Source organism: Aptenodytes forsteri, unplaced genomic scaffold, assembly GCF_000699145.1.
Source record: "Aptenodytes forsteri isolate BGI_AS27 unplaced genomic scaffold, ASM69914v1 Scaffold49, whole genome shotgun sequence".
Classification (NCBI taxonomy): Eukaryota; Metazoa; Chordata; class Aves; order Sphenisciformes; family Spheniscidae; genus Aptenodytes; species Aptenodytes forsteri.
In genome coordinates this window covers 2147518-2174243 of record NW_008795125.1, presented here as the reverse complement: position 1 = coordinate 2174243, position 26726 = coordinate 2147518, and the positions used below count along the sequence as shown (strand labels likewise).

The window sequence follows — 26726 nt, the reverse complement described above, 5'->3', positions numbered from 1 at the left end:
TGCAATAACAACAGATTGAGGAGCATGCAAAGAAGCATCGATACATAAAAATTAAACTACTTTTAATACACAAAGCTGAGTTTAGATAAATGCAGAACAGAGAAGCAAAGGTACAATATTCTCTGAAAGTGTGGCCTTTTTATGCTGTTTTGGAGACTAATTTACATACAAATAAAATGTCAGCTTATCCCATAACTGTCATGATAAATTGGAGCATTTAGACTTTTGCATGAGGTGCTCTTTCTGTACCTTATTAAATTATAGGATCTTGGCCCTTTGCCAAGTGCCAGGGTGACACGCTCTCTACTGAAATGCATACAGGAGAGGGATATGGGCCTGGAGATCAAGAGAAACCAGGTTCAGTCACTAGCTAAGAGCCCTGCCTGTACATCACCTTGAACACCTTGATTTTATTTATCTGTAAAATGGCAGTGATATTAATTTTTTAAAATTCTTTTTTTTAATTATTATTTTTAATTATTTTGCAAGGTTCTTTGAGGCTTGAACAGGTTGTCATGTTTACAGAATATTTTTAGATGCTTGATTGGAAGCCAGGGCAAAGCGAATCTTTACCTTCTTGGTCTCCCCCATCCTGGATGGATGGCAGCGGAGGTCAGTAGGAGCAAGCTCTGCTAGCAGGCTCGTAAGAAATGCAGAGCAGCAAACTGCCATGCTCAAGCACTCTTAAATAAAAGAAACGATTGTAGAATTCTTCATTTTGGTTGCAAGATACTGTAATATTCCACCCCACGTCGCCTCTTCAGACAAATCATCTTTTGACCTCAGTTTCTCCTGAAAGTGTCTTCATGATTACCCCGGTAGTGAGCTTAAAATGAAAGAAGTGCCTGGAACTAGGTTCAAACAATCTATTTTGAAATGCCACTCCTAAACTCTCTGAAATGACCAAGTGTCTGGTCTATACCCATAGAAAAGGTTAGATTTATTTCAGTGGCTAGATGGCTAATATGTGCTGTGCTCTGAAGCATATGGCAATAGAAAAGATAATTTTGAATTAATTTGATGTGATTTAATAAGAGATTTATTTGATGAGAGTTGTTTGAAGGTGATGACACTTTGTAGCTGAACAGGATTTAAGATGTCCAAAAGTGCACCTTTAGGGATTGGAGAACGATCAGTGGTGGGAAAGTAAATGTAAGTGGGAAGGAGCAAGCTTGAACAGACCACAGCTTTTTTTCACTTGTCTCTTTGTTGTAAACTCTGTGGAAAAAAATTGCAAAAAGCTCTTGGCAAATTGGTGATCAGGGACCAAACTGAAGAGTCTGAAAATGCAGAAGAGGAAGAGAGGAGGTGAAAACCAAGTGTTTTGCTATAATACTGCTCTACTAGTATGACGTATAAGGCATGATTTTCTCCTTGCATTTTCTAGATTGATGAAGCTATCATAATTTCAGCGGAGCATGCAGAGTATAGAATATCAAGCAGATACGTTTTGACCAAATACAGTGTCTGATCCTGCCAAGTTTTACTGATATGAAGAGGCATGTTCTACTCTAAGCAAACTCAGGCAGGAAAGAGTGGCCATGCAGTTTCAGGGCTTGTAGAAAAACACGTATAGCTTAAAAAGTCCTTTGGAATTAGTTCGTCACTTGCTTAGAGCCATGACGTCCCCTGTCTTGTATGGTGTATTTGAAGACACTGGTGCCAAGGGGGAGGAGGTGGTCTTGTTGAAGAGGGAGTTGCTTGTCGTTAAGTTTATTCTGCCCTCCCATGCTTTAGGGACTGATTATTGAGTTCCTTACACAAAAGGGGTTGTTCTTCCCTTCTCAGCAGACAAAGGTCAGGACCGTGTGTCAGTTGTTTTCAGGCAGGCTTGCTCTGAGAACCACAAGCAAAGCTGGGAGAGAAGCGTCGTGTGTGACTGCCTCTAGCTTTGTGTCCCACCTGGAGGTGGTGGGGATGTGAAGCTATACATGTCTCTTTTCTGTCATTTCACTGTTCATGTATCCACGAGGGAAGGTGGAGAGATGGGAGCTTTAACCAGTCCTGTACCGCTGTGTTTGAGTCAGGGGGTAGTTTGCATCTAATGCAATCTAATTTTCAGTGAAGGCAGCAATTTCACCTGAGATTTCCAGTGTATTTACAGATTATTATTATTATTATTATTATTATTTATTATATTTTTTGAAAATGCTTAAATCTGAAAACATACAGGTCTTCGAACTGTGGGCTGTCCTTGTTAGCTTGTTGACTTTCTGGTTGTGCTCGGCGCGGGTCTGGGCCAGCCCGGCGGGACAGGCTGGGGGGGAGGGCTGGGTGTGGGGTGGCTCCCCAGGGACGGAGCCCACCGTGGAGATGGTTTCCCAGAAATTCACTCTCTCAAGACAGGAGCTTTCTGGCTTCAGAGCTCGTGTGCCTTACAGCTGCTCGATTGTTATATGGAGAGTGGAGAGAAGGCTCCAGATTGGTTAGGACTTTATGTGCTTGATAGAAGCCAACACTTTGAACACTTAAGGGTTTTTTATATAAAGCACAGCAGACAGTCTTTGTAGCCTATTTATGTGTAATGAGCTAGGTTTTGTTTTGTGCCTTGTTTTTTCTGCTGTGAAAGAAGAAGAAAAAAAAAAAGGAGAGAGAAATTAAAACCACAGCAGTATTTTCCCATGCGGCTATAGTGAGTATCCTGCGATCTCACATGCTCGGCTGTCCTGGGGGGGTGGCGTGTGGGAAGGTGTCAAAATATGTCTCTCAATTTTTTTTTTTGTCTTAAAAGGGAAAGCCAGATGAGTGCCAAAAGCCCTATTCTCTTCTCTAACCCTGCAGTAACAAACTACATGAGTGTATGTTATTAAGATGATAAGATTAAATTTCTAGCTACTAACATGCTATCACAACAGCAAAGGGGGAAAAAAGATCTTGAAAAAATTATGAAAATTAGTCTGACGGTCTCCTTTTAATAATAAGATCACTCCCAACCCCAACAGACAGTGTAGGCTGGAATTCCACAGGGCTTTTTTGTGGTCCTAATGATTTTAATAATACTTTGTGCTATGTAGCACCTTTCATTAGAGGATCACAAAGTGCTTTACAGTCACTAATTAATTAAGCCTCACAACACTCCTGTGAGATAGGTAAGTATTAGACATATATTAAGCTGAGACACTGAGAGTTAATGATTTTTTGCTGCATTATTCTAGCAAAATGATTGATGTTTAAGCACCATATGTGCATTTTATGTCTGTGTGTGGGTGTGTAATATATATGAGTGTAAAAGTATTAATTTTACTATCCCTTAACAAAGAGGTCCTACTTGAGCCTGTTGAATATAAAGGCGTATTTTCATTTAACTTTTTGTTGCTGCAGCATATTGACTGATAACATCACAGTCTTCGTAGACCCTTGACTCAGTTTGCTATTCTGCTTGTGCATCTACTTGCACAAAGATTAGTCAGTAGCATCTCATAAAATTCAGACATCTTTCTAAATGTATTATTCTGTTAAAAAGAGCGTATGACTAAGACCTGACCTAAACCTGCAGTGCAAGCACAAGGCAACAACCATACTGTTGCAACAGGCTTTGATGACAAGTCATCACATTCAATAAAAGTAATGAGCAACAACAATGACCCATTGCGGGAGCTGATGATCAGCGGGTAATTAGCCATTATCTTCACCATGCATAAGAAACTATTGATTATCAGAATTTGATTTTTCTTTTTATTTTTTAAAAGAGGTACAGTAGTCACTATGGTAATTCATTATCCTGAATTATGAACTGATTTTAGCAGAAGTTTCCACGGATAAACTGATGTGAGTGATTGTTGAACAGAAAAGTCTGCATCTCGCAGATGCATGAATTGTGTAGAGTAGGCTTGGCTAGTTTTGAGGGAAACTATATATAGCTTTTAGTATTATTTCCACTTTAAAATAGCTGAGGGTGATCATATGAGGTAAAAAAAACGCCACATGGTTTAAAGGTAATTTCAGCGTAATGAAAAGAAGATACTAAACCCTGCATTACAGAGCCCAAAGATGAGTTCTGCAGCCTGGGCCTTATCCAAAGTTCCCTCAGCTTGAGAAGTCTCTTTGTTCACATTCAGGTTTAGTAATTCTTTTATTTTGGGAAGATCACCATTTCCAGTGACAAAAAGGTAGTTCAGTCCCAATGGCTGTTCATCACTTGGCCTCTTCACTAACAGCCAACAAATGTGCTTGTTATTGTGATGGCATTTTTGAGATGAGGATAGTTGCCCACTTCAAGTAACACCACTAAATTCGTTTCAAGTGGGACATGAGGCAGCCAGCAGATGATAACTTTCAATTGCTGATGGCAGAGCCTGGTTATGAACCAGTTACTAGTATTCCTTTATCCATCCCATTAGGCCAGTCCCATTACGATGCACAATACCTGTTAATACATGTTCATTTTTAAGGCACTTTTATTTTTTACAGCATTTATCCAGCTCGTTTTCAACACTTACTTTAAACTTGTTTTAAACTTGTTTTTTGGTGAACATCACCTCTGAGATCATTTTTGTCTCTCTTTCTGTGTGTGTGTGTTTGTATATGTGTGTGTACAAGAGTGTGTGTGTCTGTCTGAGGAGAAGGCAGCTACAGAATTTCTTACGCTTGATGGAAGTGGAGAACAGCAGCCACTTTTTGTATAGTGCCCACTAATAGATGCATGTGAATGTACAATAGGCATAATAATGTTTTTAAGTAAAAACCATATTTTGAATGCATAATTTAGGAAGGAAAACCTTTTTTTGTTTTGTTTTGCAGATATACAGATCAGCTCTCAAAATGTCTTCTGTGTCTTCCGTGCATCTTCTAAGACAATTGCATTAGCCCGCCTGCTAGTTGACTAATAGAATTAATAATTGTAAAAAGCACTCTAAAGCCACATGCCTTATGAAGTCAATGCTGGGTATGATTTTACAAGTATGTGATCCATTTTTTCAAGTGAAATTGTTAACTGAAAACGTTCTTGGCACACAATAAAACATTGTGCAATCTGTTATTTGTCTTAGAGATAATAATTTCGGAGTGGCTATATTCTTTCTATATCTAACTTATGACTTGCTAGGGGATGGTTTCTTCGATTTAGGAGTATTGCAAATGTAGTTTTATTTACATAATATGTCTCTGAAAAATGATAGTGGTGGAATTTCAGCAACAAAAAAAAAATACCATGTCTTTTCTTACTGTCCCCTTGAGTGGATATCAAGCAAATAAATGACAGATGATTTTTCAAAAGCTAAAAGAAAAAAGAGGGGAAAACACTTTTAAATTCAACTTAAGAAAGTTTTTATATTTAGATCAATGTTATCTTTCCTTTCATTCTCCAAGTGTAGAATACTGCATGAAAAAGCTCCATTAGGCAGATGTGTTCCCCCCTCCCCTCCATTAACACACAGACTCACAGATATGTCAGGAAAATTTGAACCAAAGTATCGAGATCTGGAGTACTGTCTAGTTAGCCTGTATACAGTCCAGATTTTTCTTTTCTTTGCTTTATAGGGATTTTTTTCTGTCCTTTGCTCTGACTCTCTTCTGTCAGTTGCCACGAAGATAGCAAAATCTCTAAACTTTCCTTATCTGCCAAAAATATCTGTAACAAAAACATTTTAAAACATTGCATTTAGTCTTGTTTAATTTTGACTGAGGTAACAGTTACGATGTTTACTTTCTTGATTTCTCATTTTGTCTTCACTGCGTAGTCAGAACTCCTTTCTCTGTCCTCTAACTGCCATGAATTGCTTTTAAACAGAAGTTATTTTAAAAGTGGTTTGGGACGTGTAATCAGGAGAAAAATACAGACTTAGCTGAACACCGACCAGAGATGCTCACCAATATTTTTAGTGTGTGTTAACCAAGAGCATTCATGAAGTCCCACAGAGAAGCAGTAATGCTAAAAGGCTAAGGACTGTCTTTATACCTTGAATTATGTACGTGCTCATGTTGTTTTAGTAGGCTGAGTCTGTATTGTAATAGTTCTCTTACCACAACAGGAAATCTTTCTTTTCTCTTACTTCATGGTTCAGAAGTTATCGGGGAAAAAAAAGTAAAATTCAGTGCATACATATCCCAGTAGGTGTGGCTGACATTAAAGAGAAGACACTTGGTTCCCAAGCATGTGTCTTCTACAGTAAGGAATCACAGTAGGCATTTAAGAAACCTATTAAGACCACACGGAGTGTCAAAATTTCAGTAACATGAGCTGGCATTCTGTGTGAAAGCCGTCTCGCTGTAGCCCATGCTGCCTGTGGATCAGCTCAACCACAAAGACAACAGACCCAGCCCAAGACACAAGTTGAACACTTCCCCTAAGAACTTGTCTGTTTTTATCAACATAGCACACAGTGCCCTTTCATGTGGAGCAGATGTAAATAAGAGGATGTACAGATGCCTCTTCTTTTATTTTTAACCTCCGTCCCCAGCCGTACTTCTCAAAGTACTGTTTTGAGAAGGTCATCCGTGGCTTTTAAAGGTCTGGATGCAGCACCATTTGGAGCGCATCAGTGCTGCTCCCAGAATCGCCAGGCGGTCCTCCCTTCGCAGAGCAATATATATCTCCAGTGCCTCTGTAGGTGCCTGGCCGTGGCTGGCCTGGGAATGGGGGCTCAGGCTTGAGTCTGCAGCTCACATCTCATGTGTGGTACTGCAGGCTACTGCCACCGGACCACACGCAATTTGGCAAGACAAGCATTCGTCATTGTATACAGCATTGGCAAAGATAAGAGCATAGAAGAAGTTGTAGCACATCTGTCTTCTGCCCATAGCTAGCATGTGAACACAAATGGATCAAACCAGCTGGTGATGAGTATCAAATCCAGAACCACACAGTGGAGAGGGCAGGGAAGTTTCATATATAAATTTTCTCTAAGTAGGCTGGGGAAGGTGAAGATATGTAGCAGACAAGGAATTTGGCTTACTACCTGCATAGTCTGATTATTTGTTCTTCCATAATCTCCCATGTTCAGCTAACTCACTGGTGGCAGACTCCTTCTTTCTCTCTGATCCTTATTGCTGTCCTGTCTGAGCTTTCTTAAATGGATCCTGAAAGTGTACTTGCAGATTTAGCAATAGCGGCTACGTTTGCAAGGAGGGCTGAGCAGAGGAGGGTTTGGCTGTTTAGATCCATGTGGATTCCAGGTGTTTTCGGGGTAGATCCCGACTCAGCCACACAGCAATGTCAAATGTCTGGATCCAGGCCTGTAAAATTTTATTGACAACGGGTTTCCTTTCTTAAATGGATCCTGAAAGTGTACTTGCAGATTTAGCAATAGCGGCTACGTTTGCAAGGAGGGCTGAGCAGAGGAGGGTTTGGCTGTTTAGATCCATGTGGATTCCAGGTGTTTTCGGGGTAGATCCCGACTCAGCCACACAGCAATGTCAAATGTCTGGATCCAGGCCTGTAAAATTTTATTGACAACGGGTTTCCTAATAAAGTTAGTTTCTCTCTGTTTGGCAAATAGAACTAATTACATGAATAATGGACTGTGGGGCCAGACTCTAGAATATCCATATAATCCTGTTTGAAGTTTATGGGCAGTAGGAGGGGGAGCTTTTGCTATAGAGAAACTGATACCTGCTTGGGAAAAATACTTTCTCTGAAACCTCAAAGTTACTTACTTGCCTAAATCTGTTTCCTTCCTAATAACTTGTTTAAGTGCTCCTGATTATGTCTTTTAGGTGTATTTTTGCAAAGCTACATTATGTAGTTGTACGGTGTATGAACATGAGACTGCAAAAGTTTATTTTTCCCTTAGTTATTTAAAGTTATTTCAAAGGAAGCGTTCATTTAAAATTATTTCTGCCAGACCATTATCTTCTGAAAAGATAATGAAACCTGTAATTCACTCACTCTGATGGCAGTGTTTTTGTACTTTAAAGTTGTCTTTTATTTAAGTTCAGTCTCAGTGTGACCATTTTTTTTAACATAAAGTTCCAGTTTTCTGCATAGACTAAAAACCTGCTTGACAAAAATTTTCTGAAAAGTTGATGTATTCATATAGTTCAGAATGCTTTAAAAAGTGCCAGGCTTATAATCTGTTATTAATCTTGAATAATTCTATAGGGTTTTTTGCTTTTTTTCTTTCTTTCTTTCTTTTTTCCTTTTTTTTTTTTTTCTGTGGTAGATATGGTCCGGAAAAAGAACCCCCCTCTAAGAAACGTTGCTAGTGAAGGTGAGGTACAGACCCTTGAGTCTACAGGTACTGAAAGTGAAGAGTCTGGAAGGAAAAAAGAATTTTCCGCAGAGCAGATGCAAGAAAACACTGACCAGGGTGATGCGGCAGAGTTAAATAACAAGGAGGAACTTTGCACGCATGTCCAAGAGCCATCTTCCAGCATTAAAAAGGACTTGAAAAGCTCAGTGCTGAGTGAAAAGGCTGGCTTCAATTATGAAAGCCACAATAAGGGAGGAAATGTTCCATCCTTCCCTCATGATGAGGTGACAGACAGAAATATGCTGGCTTTCTCATCTCCAGCTGTTGGGGGAATCTGTGAGCCCTTGAAGTCTCCTCAAAAATCAGATGCAGATGACACCCAAGATGTGGTCTGTACCCCGTCAGGAGATGCAGCGGAGACAAATGAGGAGCATCAGATGTCGCCAAAAGCTTCAGATGAAACAGTGCAAGTGCAAAGTGGTCAAACTGATGGCCAAGGCTCAAGCCCGGTCCCCATGGCCTCAAAAAACCCACAAGTGCCTTCAGATGGGGGTTTAAGGCTGAACAAATCTAAAGCAGATTTGTTGGTAAATGATAACCCAGATACGGCGCCTCTGTCTCCAGAGCTTCAGGACTTCAAATGCAACATCTGTGGATACGGTTACTATGGGAACGACCCCACAGATCTCATCAAACACTTCCGCAAGTACCACCTAGGACTGCACAACCGCACCAGGCAGGATGCTGAGCTTGACACTAAAATTTTGGCTCTCCACAACATGGTGCAATTCAGCCACTCCAAAGACTTCCAGAAAGTCAACCGCACTGTGCTTTCAGGAGTGCTGCAGGACATCAATTCCCAGAGGCCTGTCTTATTAAATGGGACTTACGATGTGCAGGTTTGTATTTTCCCAGCCTCCCCGCTTCTGCTAACTGCCTTCTCAACTGCAAAGTCGGTTATTTGCAAAGCCTCTCCTACCTATGTGATTAACGTATTTCATATAACCTGCTTAAGCCTTAAGAACCACTTTGGTCTATTTTAGCCAGGCTTTCTGCAGGTCTGCTGAGCATCTTGTACAGTAGAGGAGTACTTGGCTTTTTGACCAGTGACATTTCTGTGTACGATTTAGTGGTTGTGGTAATCAATAGCAAAAGATCTTATTCAGCAAACAGGCAAATTGCTGAATTGGTAATCATATCTGAAGGATTTGCTGTCACGGAAAGAAAAGAGCAAATAATAATGAAAAGTAACAACCAGATAGACAAAAGACAGCAGCTGGAAATTAAAAATGTAATCCTAAATTATCAGCTGCTGGGAGTCAAGATTTGGCTTATTGATTCTTTATTAAGATAAAATAAATGGCAAGTCTTGGCAACTCTAAAGTTGTCTAGTGCCAGAAAAACAGGATACACAATGGGTATTTAAAACATTTCAAAAAGTAACAGTGATCCACACTGTCCTTCACATTAGTGAGCATGCAAGGAAAGGACTATTGCCTCAGTCATTTTCTCATCTAGTTGGAGCAGGGAAAAAACTACAGATACTGCTTTTTTAAAGTAACAGTGATCCACACTGTCCTTCACATTAGTGAGCATGCAAACTATTGACTATTGCCTCAGTCATTTTCTCATCTAGTTGGAGCAGGGAAAAAACTACGCTTTTTTAAAAAAAAAAAAAAAATCTTATTTTTACAATAAAAGAGTGGACTCAAAAGCTTTTTCATGGAGTCTCTGTTAGTTTCTTATCAGCTAATATTTAATTAATTAGTTAAAAAAAAATGATGCTGGTTTAAAAAAAATCCTCTCGTGAGTGAACTGAGAGATGCAGTAAGATACCTCAATATTCTTTGACATTAAAATTTGGATTTTAAGGGGGAAAAAAAAAGTAACAAGGTTTACATGCAAAAGCAGTTCAAATGTCCATCCAGTGTTGAGTGTATGTTTGCATAGGACATGATGTCCGACCTGGTAGTAATCACCAGACAAAACTCAGGGTATGTTAAAATAAAAAGGTGGAAGGTGGAAAATATTTAATAGTGCTTGCGGAGACTGTAGCTATAGGAAAGAAATTTTGCAAAACAGGTTAAGATGGCTAACATCTGACTTCAAGTAAGAAGCTGAAACCGGAACACAAGTCAGGAACTTGAAGCTTTTTAAGTGATTTAAACTTTTCCTCTTTTTTCAGAAACTCTACATCTTCTTTGTGGAGCAGCAAATCAAACTAAGGTCTTTATTATGCGTAAAAGCTGCAATCTTTGAACTGCTATCTTATTAAAAGATCACTTCAGTGTCTCGTGTCAGACACTCTCTCCTGTCAAACTGTGATTAGAAAGCAAATACGTGATTTAGTTAAAAGAGGTTAGAAGTGAATAATGTCAGAATGTGAAATGATGGTTTATAATTAGCACATAGTATGATGTTAATACCTGGATTTCCTGCTATAGTTTCAGTTTGCTGACTCCGGGGACAGCATCTTAGAGCAACTGATCCATGCTGTCAGGAAGACATTCAAACTGGAACAGCTCAGGCATACAGTATAGAGGAATTTGAGTTTCTAAACACACTTTCATTTCCTCCAAACAATTGTTTCGTTAGGTCCTTAGTTATTTATAGGAAAGTTTATGCTTGATTAGAATGAGCTGGACACTTTTCCTATGCAGTGCTTTCAGAAATAAAACAGATGTGTGAGCTATCTCAGTTTGAACTGATAGAAGTAGAAATAAAACAGCTGAACCTAGACTATACTTGTCTACTAAACCCTGGCAGTACGATACTGCAGGGGAGACAAAAAGCGGTAGGAAACAGCGCGTAGATAATCTACTTAAGATCAGTCTTTTCTCAGACGAAAAACATTTTCCAAAATAGAACAGCCTATACAATGTTGGCAATTTATTTTAAAGAAAAAAAATTGGATCTGGAAACTTAATTTTTAAGAGTGCTAATTTTCCCTGCCCAATTTGGGAAGAGAAGATTAAATAAGCTTTTGTGCCAAATGCCATACTTCATCAGTTGCACATGCACCAGATGTTGATCCAGAACATGTCAGAAGATAAGTAACTGATTAATATTTTTATGCTTTCTCCTCCCCCACTCCCGATACAGAGCAGCTTTGTGAGATTCATGAACACAGTAAAAGAACGTTTGAAAATCCCCTTTTCACCCACACATATTTATATTGCTACTATGTCCATTTTGGAGGGGATTTTTCTCAGGCATCTGAATGGCTGGCGTCTCCTGCCGCAACAAGGGATCATATCGATTAGAGCTCTGGTTAAAATTGGTTCAGTCAAACTCCTGTGTAACACGTAGAGGGAACTGAACCTGAATAATTGGTTCATCTAAGCAATATTATTTTGTATAGGTACTGGGCTAAAGGAAAATAATCCCTTTGTAATTAACTTGAAATAGTAGTGGACTGGGCTTAAGGTCTGATTTATTGATCCCCTTGCACTTAACAAATGGTTCTGTTGTAGCTGGGGTGGAAGTTATCGATGGATTTATGGTCTCAGGCCAGGGAGCTGGGCACAGAAGCCAGAGGATGAAGATGACTGACTTTGATCTGGCTCACAGTGGTCAGTTGGAGACCATGGTATATGAAGATTTGTAGTAGTGAGGGATGCTGTTGAGCCCTGTAGTTTGCATTCATAACAAAAGCAAACAAAAAGCAATGGAAAAATACCTGAATGCAGAAAAAACCTGTATCTGCTGTTCTATCTGTAGATAGTTAGGGATGCAGTCCCTTTGCCAAGGGCTTGGAAGAAAGAAATCAAATGCATTTTTGGACTTGCACCTGCGGTCAGCAAAACAGTAGGGATACACATTTGGCTTCACATGCAGGTGTGCAAATGGTGGGACTGTGTTTTGTAGTACCCGAAGAGGATTTGGCTGGGAACTGTGTAAATAATCCAAGCTTTCTGGCCTTACTACTGTGTAGATTTTTACTTGATTGGAATATTTAATCCAGGAAGATTCCTTTGTCTTCTTTGAAAATGTGATTTTGTTTTGAAAATCTCCTGTACTCTTTGTTCCCGTTTTCTTCCTCAGAGGTTTCTGGTTCATTGAGTTATAATAAATTCCATAGGATTGGGTAAAATCACTGAGCTGTTTCTGGGAGATTAACTTTCTTGCCAGTATGGATTTCAGAAAACATTTGCTAGCACATCTCTGAATTCCCAGAGAATGTGTTAATCAGCTTTATTGCTTTTATCAGAATAGTATTTGAAGTGAGTTCAATGGATCAACTTTTGCTGATGCCCCTCATTAATTTTCTTCACATTTAGTTAATTGATCAGTCTCTATAAGCACCTTTGTCTTGCTGGATATTTTAGCTTATGTATGGCTTTGTGGATGTGCCTAAATCAGTAGACTTCAGACTGGATCTAAAGACTTCACTTAAAGTAAAATTCAGGTGACTAAGTTAACAGCTATGATGCTGAAAACCATTGCTTTGCTACTGTATGATTAAGTCTCCTTCTGTGTTTGATCTAATGACTCTTTAATGTAAAGTATGGAAAGGTCTGGAGACAGGCTGGCAAGTAAGCAGGAGTCTTTTTTCTGTCCCCAAATTTTTTTATGAGTAGTGAGTGAGACAGCTTCAACAGAAAGGTTGGAGAGTGCTGTCTTCCACATATCAGCTTATAGCTAAGGGGTAGGACATTGCCCAGCGAGGGAGAAGTAGGCTTGGATCCCCTCTGACAGAGCAAGGAAAGGAGCCTACTTTTCCTGTTTCCTGAACAAGTGTTCAAGCCATTACGCTATTGTATAAAAGGGAGCATGACCCCGTTTCCTGATATGTTTTAAAAGAAAACAGTGTCCCTCTAAGAAAGGACAGAAAATGTCTGCATTCAGGTGAGGGTTTCAGATGGCATGTCCCAAGGGAGAAGGGTATTCATGCAGCCGTGAATAAAGACACACTGCAGTGCTCAGCAGTTCTTACGGTTGACTCCAGGCAGCTTCACATTGTGTGTGCTACCTTTGAGGAGCTTCCTGCTCAGCACGGCCCTGGTTCTGGAGCTTATTGTCACAGACCTACCTCCTCTTATGTTCAGCCATTAAAAGAGATTCCGACTCCTGTCTGAAAGTACTAAAAAGTGATTTTTTTTTTTTTAATCCCGCCCTCTCATTTTGATTGTTTCATGGTTTTAGATACTAGACTGCCACATAAGATAAGAAGACAAATTTCTGAAAAGCCATGGAGTGATAAAATCCATCCAGTAATTTCTTAATTGTATTTCGATGAGCCCAGGAAAAAAAAAGAAGTATTACATTATCTAACTATCCCACAGACTAATGAGAGATTGGCGGCAGATTTTTTCTTTCATGGTTCTAGACTTCCAGTGTTATAAGAGTAGTCCTATACCACTCAGCCTAATCCTTTGTCATATATGAATATGGGTAGCAACTTTTCCAGGATTTTCACAGCAACTGAGAGCCCTTCTGGATGTCCAGCTACCAGGCTGCTCAGCGTCCTAGAAAGTGGCAGAAGTGCCCATGCATGCAGAGTGTGTAAAGCTCTTCCTTTTGTCTCCTTTATAAATCAGTGGTGAGCTCCATATGCCTACACAAAGTTATGTATGTGTGTTTTTTAGCATTCTGGATTTCAATATATCAAATCTGGCAGCTTTTCTGTTCTCACGTTGAAGTGTGTGACTAGTAACATAACTTAAAATTAAAGTCTGGTCTAACTGGGATTCAGCTGAATGAGAACCAGTGGTTTTATTAGTAGTAGCTTCTGCTTTTTACCCTCCACTCTTACCTTAGCAGTTTGATTGAATAGGAGGCTGTGAAGGTAAGACTAAAAAAGCTGTAGGGGGTCTGTAGGGGTACAGATGTAATCAACATCCCTTCTCATGTTAAAGGGTTTCCTCTACATTTCTGGTGGTTTTGGCAAAGGGACTCTTACAGATATGGTGATAATCTAGATTGGAGGCATAAAAAAGTACAGAATTTACTTTTGTGTTAGTGACAAACCAAACCTTCTTAAAGTTCAACTATGTCATCAGGTGGGCTTCCTACAAGGTGGCATGTATACATAACTAGTTGACGTGAGTAAATGAAAACATGTATGTGCACGAATTTCATTTTCCTCACATGCTTAGAAAAACGGATCCAAATTTTATATTGTTGGTCTTACTGACTTTAGCTCCATTGTCCATAAAACAGGAATTAGATCTAAATAAACTGACCAACTATTGCTGGATATGACATATCCTGATCTCTTGGACTAGATTGTGCCGTGCTAGATCTTGAAGGGTGTGCTAGAACAGAACTTGCATGAAGGTGTGATGACCCAGAAGGCCCATTTCATCTGTCAGCTGTGTTGCGGACTCTCCCTGGGGACTTCCCTGTTTGAACTGAAGGCTGTCAAGCTATCTTGGGTGTTACACCTGCATGTGTGCATACCTGTTTATTTTGAGTCTTATTTCTGGGTCATGATCAGGCTTGGAGACTGCCTTGCACACTGAGAGAGTCATACCTCATGAACACAGGAGTCAGTCATCTCTTTTAAACCGCAGACATGAAGAAGAAATGGTGGCAGGTGGAGAAATGGGTGGTGGTAAAACACACACATATATAGATTCATATGCATGTGCTTGTGTATATGTATATACATGTGCTTCTTTTCTCATATATATGTGCATACACATATATATAAAAATATGTGAAAAAGCACGTATGGTCTTGTAGGCATCTAAATTCTATATTGATTGTAGCTCATAAGTAACAATTTGCATTATTATATGTAGTAGAAGTTCTTTATATCCTTTCTTCGGAGACGTTAGGAAGTTTACTATTCACTTTTTCTCATATATATGTGCATACACATATATATAAAAATATGTGAAAAAGCACGTATGGTCTTGTAGGCATCTAAATTCTATATTGATTGTAGCTCATAAGTAACAATTTGCATTATTATATGTAGTAGAAGTTCTTTATATCCTTTCTTCGGAGACGTTAGGAAGTTTACTATTCAGAATGATATGCAGTGATTTACAGCATGTCAGCTGCTAAATAGTAAGTGCCTGGGAACATTCACTTGCTCCGTGACAGAAATGAGCTATTTTAGCCTTCTTTCATTGAGAAGTACTCTACCCTCAAATTAGAGCATTCAGATGGGCAGTTTCTGTGGAACAACTGATGTGATGTATATTCATCATTCAACGTTGCCTTCAAGGCAAAGTTGTTTATGTGTTAATATTCCTCATCTTTATGCCAGGGATATCTGGTAGTGTTTGAAGACAGGTTAATGAAGAAAGTTGGTGAGACTAGTAATAGTCACGGATATATTTAAAGATGTAAACTGCTAAGCTAGCCCACAGAAATGATGAGAGCTCAAAAAATAAAATTGCTGGGGAAAAAGGAAAGCAGCTAGGTTTTCTTCTGGTGTAAATCAGTGCAAGTTTGCCTCGAAGTCTGTGAGGCTGTGTGAGTTTACAGTAGCCAAGGAACTGTCTAGTAGTTTTATCTATACAGAGAGAGAATAGAAGGGATGGTGCTTCTTTTTGGTGCTAGATATTAGTCTACTAGCATTAGCTAGCAAATGAAAGTCTTGATTCTGTGTTCCTTACTTTTGTTGTTTTTGCACATCTGGTCTCCTGACCTTAATTTAAGTCCTGTTATTGTTCTGTCACAGTCTTTGTTTTAAAAATACCTTTTAAATTCTAATGTCAAAAACCATACTGGCTTCAATGGCAACAGAATAAATCTCGAGAAGAATACACTCTTCTTGAATGAATGTGACCCAATAGTTTGCTTTATTGTTTTGGTAAGTACGAATAGCCCAGGAAGCCAGGAGTTTGCCCTTAGTCTTTGCCTCACTTGTGCAACATAGTTCTGTCTACCAATAAATTAATCACAGTATGGTAAATAGTTTTAAGAATACACTCTGAAGATTCTCCTAGTTTTACATGCAGAGAGCGAGTGAGAGGGAGTGAGTTCTTCATAGTGGAGGTTAGAGAACTGGGTGGTGTTACACAAACTTGCATGAAAGCCAGGAATCTGTTCTGGCCTGCACGACATGAAGAACTTCATAAATGTGGGATGGTTAAAATGTTCTGGATGCTATATTGCACAAAGCAAATGAATAAACAAGAGCATTAGAAAATATTTTAGGATTAGAAGATTAAGAGTAATTGGCAAAGGCAGACTGGATGGCTCAGGAGATTGGTAAGGGATCTGGAGCCTTTCACCTCCTGATTAGCCAAAGATGTAACCCAGGTAATCAAAACCAGAAGATTTATTAACATTTGATTTTCCAATGCAGATGGTTGGTCTAGTTTCTAATCAGTAGTTGCAGAAGAAGCCAGGGGTCAAAGACAGCTTTACCCTGTGCATGTAAGCCGTGTGGTTGAATCTGTTACGTGGATATAGGCCACTAGTTTCTGCTGGTGGAATTTTCTTCATGGAACGTATGATTACAGGAGCTGACAGACTTTGTCTTCCTTGGTAATGTTTTTTATTTTCCGTAAGCAGTATTTTTAAATTGCTTTGGCGTAATAAGATTTAGGATTGAACTTCAAAAAGGAGGTGGGAGAATAAAGTAGGGTAGCATTTGGATCAAGGGCAGATAAAATATAAAACATTTAAAAAAAAAAAAAAAAGAAAGTACCTCTCTTTGCCCAAGTCCATCTATTCCATGAAATCATTGTTTTTGGTCTGACTAATTAAGGTAATATAGACATATCTGTTGGAAACATATAGTGCAATTACACAGCTTTGTTGAAGTACTTGCCAACATGCTTTAGAAAGTACATCTTGAAACATTGTCAATTATCGTATTATCTTTTCTCCTCTTTCTGGCTATTTTTGGAAATGTGCGTGGTGTGTGAGGAGATAGCTTACTTGTATTAACACATGAACTTCAATTCTTGTGATAAATTCTTCCCCAGTCTTCTAGATTTTGATAAATTTCCCCATTAATGTATGAATTTAATGATTAAGAGTTTTGAGTTGCAGGGAGTCATACTGCAAAATGTATTTCGGTTTAATCCAAGACTTGACATGGCTGTGAAGAGCAATTTTTGAAGAATATCAGTGCAACCATCTCAAGTGCAATAATGGAGAACCCATTCTAATAGCGATCTTCCTCTATAATAATACCAACTATATTGCCATAATTGAGGTGCTGCAGGAGTAAGTAATAACCCCAGATCTCACAAGAAAGCAACAGTGAAAGAAAGAACTAAATCAGGTCTCCCCAGTCCAAACAGATGCCTGGTATGTTAGGTTCACTTTAAAAAGAGAATAATGAATTAGTTTCTTCTGTGCTTATTGAAGGGACTGTTGATCTATAGGTGTTCTTACATTTCCAGTGCAAGCTGTGCCTGTACTTGTGACTGCCACTAGTTACGTCAGCTGGCACTTTGGACTCGACTGCTATAATAGAATTGCAGAATTTTAGCATTGCTTTTGTTTAGTTTCTTCTGCTTTATGTTGGGGAAGAGTGTCTACTTAAGAAAATATAACTCTGCCAGGGCAAAGCAGGGGACTAGGTTTTGCTGGGATCAGGATGAAATAGGGGAATAAATACTAGAAGCTATCACTGCTGATACCACACAGAAATGTGGATATTGATTTCGGGGTGGTGTGGGGTGTGTGTGTGTGTGTGTGTATTTTCCTCTCTCTCCTTTTTCGCCTTTATTTTTCCTCTTTTTGGGGCAGGTCAGAGAGAGCAGGAGGTTAAGGACAATTACATACCCAGTGAAGGAGTATCTCTATGTACATAGAGATACGATATGTAACTGAAAAATCTGAAAGTTAAGCCAGGACTTGAGCAAAGCGTATGAATCCAAACAGTTCTGCAAATGTGTAGGCTTCATACAAATTTGGCTGGCTGAAAACTGAAACAGCTTCAGTTTATACCGTCATTTCAAGTGCTTCTCCCAACTTCTTTGCGTGGAAGCCTGTTTCTTCAGTTCTCTTTACCTGATGACCCCCAAGGAGGCTTTCAGTACGTTTTGTTATGCATAAAAAATGGCTTTTGAGTGTAATAGCATTAAGATGACTCTGTGTTACCTTTCACGTACATGCTCTCCTAATAGGATGCATTATTTTGAATTGTGGCAAGGTAGTCAGGGAAATGCCAGCCCAATAATTGGTAATCAATTACATTCCAGTGCTGTAAAGATTGTGTGTTGTTCCCCCCATTGCAACAGGTTAACACAAATAGTATGAGAATATTTAGTTCTATTTTATCCTCTTGTGATACAGAGAAGGATGTATTAGCATGGGACACAAATTTGCTATGTAGGCCACTAAGCAGGTTTAGCACAAGTTACAGAAATGTTGTCATTTACAGTCCATTGTATAAAATGCTAGTACTAATAATATGTATTTCCAGTGTTCAGAAATAAAAGTAATTGGCAATGAACAGCAGCTGGGGTTATTGTCACTCACAATTTCTAACTAGTATCTACAGAGTGTCTGCAAAATAGGTTTGTTACCTGTAGGCTCTGTGAATGGACAGCTGAGCAATGAATGTATTTACCCATTAGAACCACTTAAGGTAAAGCATTTTGGCCAGTTTTCTGTGCATGCGTAGAACAAACATAAGTATCTAATTAAATGAGCAAAACAAGATCACCTTGCAACTTACGTAATCGTGCAATGAGCTGCTGTTATTTTCTGTTTACAATAATTCCATCAGTGCTTTCTTTAAGTTGTCTTTTAACACCATTGAGACTTTGAACATTGAAATAATGCAGTGGATGGAGACCTGAGGTGCCAGATACTGTGGAGCAGGCCCAAATCCCACTGTTGTCCATGGATCAGGCTCAGCATGGCTTTGTCTCCAGTTCTTGCTCATCATAAAATGAATAAAACAAGATATTCTCTGCAGTACGGAAGTTCTGTTAAAACATCCATCTTCCAAAGAACCTCTTCAAAACCAAATTCATAACTTGATACCAGAACTTGGAGCCCCAGTTTAACTGACAATGTTATTACAGCTAAGTCCTAGCTATTTGGCTGCCCGACTCACCATTGCCTAATGAGATACGTTTCCTAAACAAACAGAAAGCAATTTTCAGTTTATTTAAGAAAAAGTTTTAACCAGCGCATGGGAATTGTGCGTTCTTGAAAAAAAAAGAATTGGAGGCTGAATAGCAGCAGCTCATTAAATCATGGTTTAGCAACTCATTGACTCACTATACATGTTCAATTCTGATGGGATACAAAGGATAGTGTCTCATTCTCTGAGCTAAATGGCTAAAAGGCATTTATATTATATGCATTTAAAAATGTTTACATTTCATGCTCTCTGTATGTCTGAGTCTTTCCGTATGGTGTGATACTGAATGAGCAGTGATCACATGCTTGCTTTATGGCACAGCTGTTGAGGAGGAGAAGAAAAATAATTACACCATTTGCCTAATGCATTACAACTGAATCCTGCAGAAATGTAGTAATACACTTACTGGTTGGGAGAATGGAAATCAAACCCTGTGTGGAAATTTCATACTCCCTGTAAGGCATCTCTTGGGTGTAAAAATTGAGAACGTGGCACAAGGAAGCTTCCACCCATGTCCTTGATGTAGTGCTGTAGACTAGATGATGGCAAAGGAGTAGATGTCTGTGGTTTTCGGGTGTAAAGAGGAATTACCTTCTCGATGCTGTACACTGTTTACTATTCAGGAAAAGAAGTAGAGCAGTGGTGACATTTTTGCCAGGAGAGTCTTTCTTTGGCCTTCAAACCAGTTGTACAGGAGCAGCAAATCTCCCCCTGATGTCACGGGCAGGTGTGGTGCACTCCTGGGAAGGTCAGGCCTGCCTGCTATGAGAACACAGGGTTTAATAACATAAGCCCTGGAAGCCTTGTTTCCTTCCTGCAGACCATTTTGCTCAGAGATCATAAGAACAGTTAAGTAGACCTACCTTTTTTTTTTTTGTTTGTTTTTTTAACTGGTGATGTCATGGACTTGGGTGTGGTAGGTTTCTTTGCCACATGCCATTTTTCTACTGTAGTTTTTCCATCCTTGTTTTACTAAATTGAGCTCTGTGCATCAGAGGAACAGAAGATTTCCTTGGAGAATGTCTGCACTGAGTAATCTTTGAGAAAACCGCCTTTCGTTTCAGACATCAGCCACTATGGCTGTGTTAAAAGGCGTCCTGACGGATACTGGATATTCCTGTAGAAATGGTCTTTATAAGAATTGGTCGTACTCTGACCCAGCAAACTGAATTCATTATTTCAAATTTAATTTTTGTTTGCTCATATTTAGAAAGTAATTCTCTTGGATCGTTAAGCATGAATATGATTAAAACATGTAAGCGTATTGAAAGAAAAAGACTGAGGACCCGTTCTTTTGTTCCACACCTGGTACAGACTCCCAGCAAAGTCTCCTGTCAAAGAGTTCAGGGATACGGGAACTGATCATTGGATCTTCTGTCAATGACGTGATTTAGTGAAGGAAGGAATAGTCCTATCAGAGAACGCTGAGTTAAGATCATGTTGTGTACATGTGCCTCAGTTTCCCCAAAGATATATATTTATTATTAATCTGGAATATATATTCGGTTATGTGAAAAATTTCAAAATCTTCAGCAGCTAATGCTAAATACGTGAGGGTATATGTATGATACATTACTACATTTGTACAAATGAAAATGGTGGTGATGGTTAATGAAAGAGGCTTATGAATTAATTGCTCTCTATTTTTTTTTTTTCTTTCCTTGCTATTTGAATAAGTCTACAGTGGAGCTAAAATGACCTTATTCTTTATTCACAGGTTACTTTAGGTGGAACCTTTATTGGAATTGGGCGGAAAACTCCAGATTGCCAAGGCAACACCAAGTACTTCCGCTGCAAATTCTGCAATTTCACCTACATGGGCAACTCCTCCACTGAACTAGAGCAACACTTCTTACAGACTCACCCAAACAAAATGAAAGCAGCCCTTCCCTCCTCTGATTCTGGTAAAACTTCAGAGAAAAACTCCAATAAATCCAGTCCTACTCTTCGACCATGTGATTCTGGAGACTTGGGGAAGTGGCAAGACAGAATCACTGTAAAAGCAGGAGATGATACACCAGTTGGATATTCGGTGCCCATCAAGCCAATAGATTCCTCTAGACAAAATGGTACCGATACAACCAGTTACTACTGGTGTAAATTTTGCAGTTTCAGCTGTGAATCGTCCAGCTCACTGAAACTATTAGAACATTACAGCAAACAGCATGGGGGAAGCCAGGCAGGAAGCCTTCACCCAGATCTGAATGATAAGCTTTCTAGGGGATCTGTTATTAACCAGAATGATCTAGCCAAAAATACAGATGGGGAGTTAGTGACAAAGACAGAAAAGGGTGCGAGTGTGGCAAAAAAGAAAGACTTGACTAGCAAAGGAGCAGAGGACAGCATGGTGACAAGCTACAACTGTCAGTTCTGTGACTTTAGGTACTCAAAGAGCCATGGCCCAGATGTAATAGTGGTGGGCCCACTTCTCCGTCACTATCAGCAGCTACACAACATTCATAAATGTACCATTAAGCACTGTCAGTTCTGTCCCCGAGGCCTCTGCAGCCCAGAAAAGCACCTTGGAGAAATTACTTATCCATTTGCTTGCAGAAAAAGTAATTGTTCCCACTGTGCTCTCTTGCTTTTGCACCTGTCTCCAGGGGTGACAGGAAGCTCTAGAGTCAAACACCAGTGCCATCAGTGCTCATTCTCCACTCCCGACGTGGACGTTCTCCTGCTCCACTATGAGAATGCACACGAAGCCCAAGCGTCTGATGTCAAACCAGAAACAAATGCCCTGCCAGGGGCAGAGGGGCCGCTGACGCTCAAGGAGAACAAAGAACACTCATGTACCAAATGTGACTTTACCACCCAGGTGGAAGAAGAGATTTCCCGACACTACAGGTACAGTGAAGTTTCAAATGATTAATGATAGGAACCCAAACAAACACCCCTCCCTTAGTTCCTTAATTAAATGTCACCGTTCCCCAAACATTTGAGGAAACTGGAAATCAAAATATGAATGCGTATAGATATAAATCTTTACAGCCAGACTCCAATCCAACATCCACTTTGTTTTGGAAAACCACCAGCTAAGTCGGTGGATTTAATTATACATTTAAACCTGTGCAAAGAAGAGGGAGATTTGGATTTGTGTGCAGATGCTGAAGTTCCAGCATATTTGAGGTTTGGTCAACTATTTTCCACCCAGAATCTTTTAGGTACTATTTTAGTGTAGGCTTTTTACCAGAAAGCTGGCATCTTCATTCAGTAGGGGAACACAAATGGCTTTACTTTCCAAGATAGACTATGAATCCTTTCATGCTCTGTAACAGTGCTTCAATGTACTACCTTTTTGTAGTATTTTCCATTCCCAAGTCCAGCAATGCAATAATTAGTTTAAGAGCATTCCACTGCTGTTTTGGTGTTGGTTTCACACTGGGAGCAGACACTCTTTTGTCTGTTGATGTCATCCCCCAAGATCCTTTTGCAGATGCTTATTTTCGTGTTGCTGGTTTACAGTGTCGTTCTATTTATTTTAAATGCTAATGTTCCTATTTGGAGGTGGACGCAGCCAGTCTCCTGACTCAGTCTGACACAATGTCATAGTGGCAGCCAACTCTCTGCTAAACTTCTTGGGTCAGTTCCTGGGCTGTTGTAAACTGGCAGTCCAGTTTACATCAGAGGAGGAGCTGGCTCTTAGGCTTTGTAAAGAGCAACAGTTATGTGCCGCTGCAAAAGCGATGTTAAATATTAGAAAATCATGCTGAATATGTTAATAGTTAAGGCTAATGCGTCAACAACAACGGAAAACTCGGTGTCTATCTCATCTAAAAGATCTTTGCATGGAAGCCAGCTAGAATGAAGACAAAAGAAGATGCATTTTCAAAGCTAAAGCTTTGTTAAAAGCTCAAGAAACTGTGCCATGTTTAATAGATTCCAAGACATCCAAAATTAACAAAGGCAGACTGGGGCATGATACTTTAATAGAGATTAAAGCTGGGGGCATCCAAATGTTGCCCAACAGAGGGCTGCATTGGCAATGTATCAGTCTATTTTAAAAAAAAAAAAAAAAAAAGCAGATTGCTCATCTTTAATTTGGAGCTGGGGCCCATGGAGGATTCAGGTCCCAGCATGCAGTGCCCCATTTTTGATCCAAGTGGGCCTGAGGGATGTTGTGCGGATTAATTAGTTAATGTTTGTAAACTGCTTTGAAGATGAAAAGTGGTATCTGAGTTCCAAGCATTATTATAGCAGCTTTGAGCCATGCTGCAGAACTCCATAGGCAGCACTTTGTCCGCCGCTGGGGCATGGCACGATCTTTTTTTAGTGGTTAAATAACTGGAAGATTGAAATGGCTCCTTGACTGAAAAAAACACTTTTATTCTGCTGCAGCTGGTAATTTAAGTTTTAACAAGCACGCCTAGTTAAAATCCTTTTTACCAAGGAAAGGAGAAGCCGTAACTTTCAAAATTAAGTGCTAAGTCTGAGATGGGGTAGCAGGAGCTTCTCCTGCGGAGGGCTCAGCACCCTGCAGCTCTGGCAGTTGTCACAGGGAACTGCACTTTGGAAAATCAAGCGTTCGAATCTCAACTTGTCTAAAATTAGGCTATTCTGTTTAAGACACTCGAACAATGTATTTTGTTAAGCCTTCAGCCTATGACATTATTGAGTACTCTGAGGATGTTGTGTAATTAAAGCGAAGTACAACATCCCCATAACCGCCAACTTCTTTCCCTTTCTCCTGTCCTCTCCCCTTTTTAATTTGATTTTTGTTTCTTTTCTGCGTGTACTGCTGCTGCTTTCCCCCACTGTGCATCTTCTTTGAAATCACAGAAGTTAGTTCAGTTTGTGGTAGGTGCTCTGTAATGGCAAACACCAGCAGGTTTTATTGCTTTTCTGTGCATAACCTCGTTTTCACTCCATCAGACTAAAACAAATGGAGAGTTTTGGGGCATTATAGCTTCTATTTTTATTATCAAGCCTTTTTTTTTTTAATAGAAGTTTTGCATGTATCGGATATGTATTTTCTTTCCCTTTTTGTATTTTATGAACTAAAGGTACAGAATAGTTCAGATGTAAAAAAGTAGAACATCTATAAAATAGTAGCGTTAGGGAGTTATGTGACACACAGAAACATGCTGATGTGGAGTCAGCTCACATCCTAGCTGGCCTTCTCTGTGGCTTCATCAGAGTTTATCTCAATAACGCTGTTATGCCACACATTATGTATTTCTGATGTATTTAAAATGCTATACATGCACATATATATAAAACCTGTCCATTTATATAATAAGGAGCTGAATGGATTCTAATGGTAAACATAATCATTGATGTGGCAGAAAGTGTTCTGCTGTTCACATATTTAAGTTTACCCTTGATAATCTGTGAGTATCAGAGCTGACTTTAGATGCTACTTACATATTTTGGGTCATGTATTTTTTGTCTGCATTTTTGATTATTTTCATTTTTGAGTCATATGCCTGAACAGCATGCTTAATTTGTTTTCTTTTTTATTTTGTTTCCTTTTGGCTCCACATCTACAATTTCACTATGTCTGCTAGCTAGGAAATTTTCTATGTCCCAATATTATTCCTTTGCAGCCATGTATTTGCAACAGTATTAGAATTTGCAAAAGCGGTTCTTTCCAAGTTTTCTGTCTACAGAAACGTATACTTAACACTTATTCAGTATTTCTTGACATGATTATTTGAGAGCTGTTCAGTTATATTTGAAGTTAATGAATCACATTGCACTTGAGTTTACTTGTATTTAAACCTCACTAAAATGTGCTTTGTCAAATAAATCCCCAGAAGGTTTATTGGCCTCCATTTTCTACTAATTCTGCTACTACTCATTTTCCATTATACCTCTGAGGAATCAGGTACTCTTCATGTTCATTGTGAAGCTTAGTTTTCCCTCAAAACTGTCTGGTATTCTGATGAGCTAAAAGATGCCAACACTTGTAATTTAGATAAAAATCAGACTGAGTATTTGGGGAAATTTTGCGTGTCCAATCACTTAGTCTAGAGATTATTTTCCTGCTTGCTCCGAATAATTAATTTTTTAAATCTTAATTTTTTTCTTAAAAATGAAAGAGGCTTCTTGCAGAAGTGTGTTTTTTAAATTTTGCTAAAAGATGTGGGAAAACAATGCATAAAAAAATGCATTTTCTCATTTTTGCAAAAATTAGAATTTTTCATGTAAATCCTTATTTGTCAAAAAAGACTTTGACAGGAAGCATTTGATCGGTGCTAGTAGTAATTAAAAATGTTATGCTGAAAAATGCTCTAAACTTCTTTTAAAAAAAAGATAGGGTAGCGATTCATTAAACAACTGCAAAATATAAAAAGAAGATAGACTCAAATGAAATATAAGCTTTGGCAATGGTGTAGAATCATTTTTTCTAATAAATTATTTTGAAAATGTGGATGGCAGTAGTTATGTAGGGTTCTCTTTTGAAATTAATTTTGAGTTAATTTCAAATCAAATAATTCCTTCCCTCTTAAAGATAAAGGTGGTAGAGGGGCAAAAGGCAAAGGGATACTCGGGGCTCGCGCCTCCCCAGCGCCAGGGCTGCACGTCGGGGACAGGGGTGTCGGGGCTGCCCCCTCGCACGGTCAGGCAGCAGAAGCCGAGCAGGGTCTTAGACGTGCAGATTATGGAAATGTGGAGCCTTTGGGACGCTCCCCAGAGAAGCCAACCAAGGGCAAAAGTGTAAATTGAGGCCCACCAGCTCCCGGTTTTTCGGCAGAGCAGGAGCCTTCACTCATTGAACAATAGCAGCAGCTGCAAGGACCGTTTCCATCCTCCTGACACCTTAATTCACTGCTCTGAACTTGTTTGCTCTTGCCAATGGCTTTTGCTCTTCTTTCATCTCCGGGCAGCTCTCCGCTCTGCCCGTTCTCCTCCCCTTTCTGACCCGCCGCTGAATTTTCTTGCTTGCTTTGCTCACTGTCTTTCCTTCTGAATGTTTTCCGCTCCCCAGAAGCCTGAGTGCAGCACCCATCCCAAAAGTAAACTTTCTTATAAGCCTGTTTCTTCATGAGAAATACTAGTAATTATTATATTCATAATGAAATTCAAAACAGGCAAAAAAAATGGAAGTGATACGACAGCCGTACCTTCATCCAGAATATTTTCTATGCCCTAGAGCCCAGGAATGTCTTTAGGTAATTTAAAAAAAAAAATGAATTACTTGTTTCGTAGAGGATGGTGTTTTGTAATACTTCAGACTAGTTAGAAGTATGTCAACAAGACTTAATTAACAACTGGCTAGTGTCAGGAGTATCACAGCCTATTAGAAAGCTCAAGTAAAGAACATGAAATCCATCCAGAAAAACCCATCTAATCTCTCCAACGTCAAGATTTTGCAAGGGAAAATCCTTATATCTTATAGCACCCAATTCAAATACATTTCAGTACAAATAAATAATGATAGGACTTTATTAAGTTGTCAGAATGTAACAATACAGCAAAGGTTTGGCCTGAATTCCTTGACATTTAATCTTGGGATTGGGCCATAAATGTTTTAATGTCCACGAATAATCAGGTCTTTGATTTATTTTGTAGTGATAATAATGCTAAGTGACATCAGTGGATGGGATGACATTGCCATCCCAGTGCCCCATTGAAGATAATGC

General features: G+C 39.3%; 1 protein-coding gene across 3 annotated transcripts in view; it reads left to right on the top strand.

Moving 5' to 3' along the window:
• The first annotated feature begins 650 nt into the window (after nt 1-650).
• The window catches only part of TRPS1 (transcriptional repressor GATA binding 1), a 179624-nt gene continuing 153548 nt past the window's right edge, over nt 651-26726 (top strand). Inside the window, exons 1-3 of one of the 3 annotated variants that reach the window (XM_009277202.1) lie at nt 651-660; nt 8100-9028; nt 20858-21987. In XM_009277202.1, the coding sequence (XP_009275477.1) occupies nt 651-660; nt 8100-9028; nt 20858-21987 (2069 nt within the window). Of the gene's footprint in view, nt 661-4743; nt 4900-8099; nt 9029-20857; nt 21988-26726 lie in introns of those variants that run through there. The other 2 variants (XM_009277201.2, XM_009277200.2) reach the window with 2 other exon arrangements.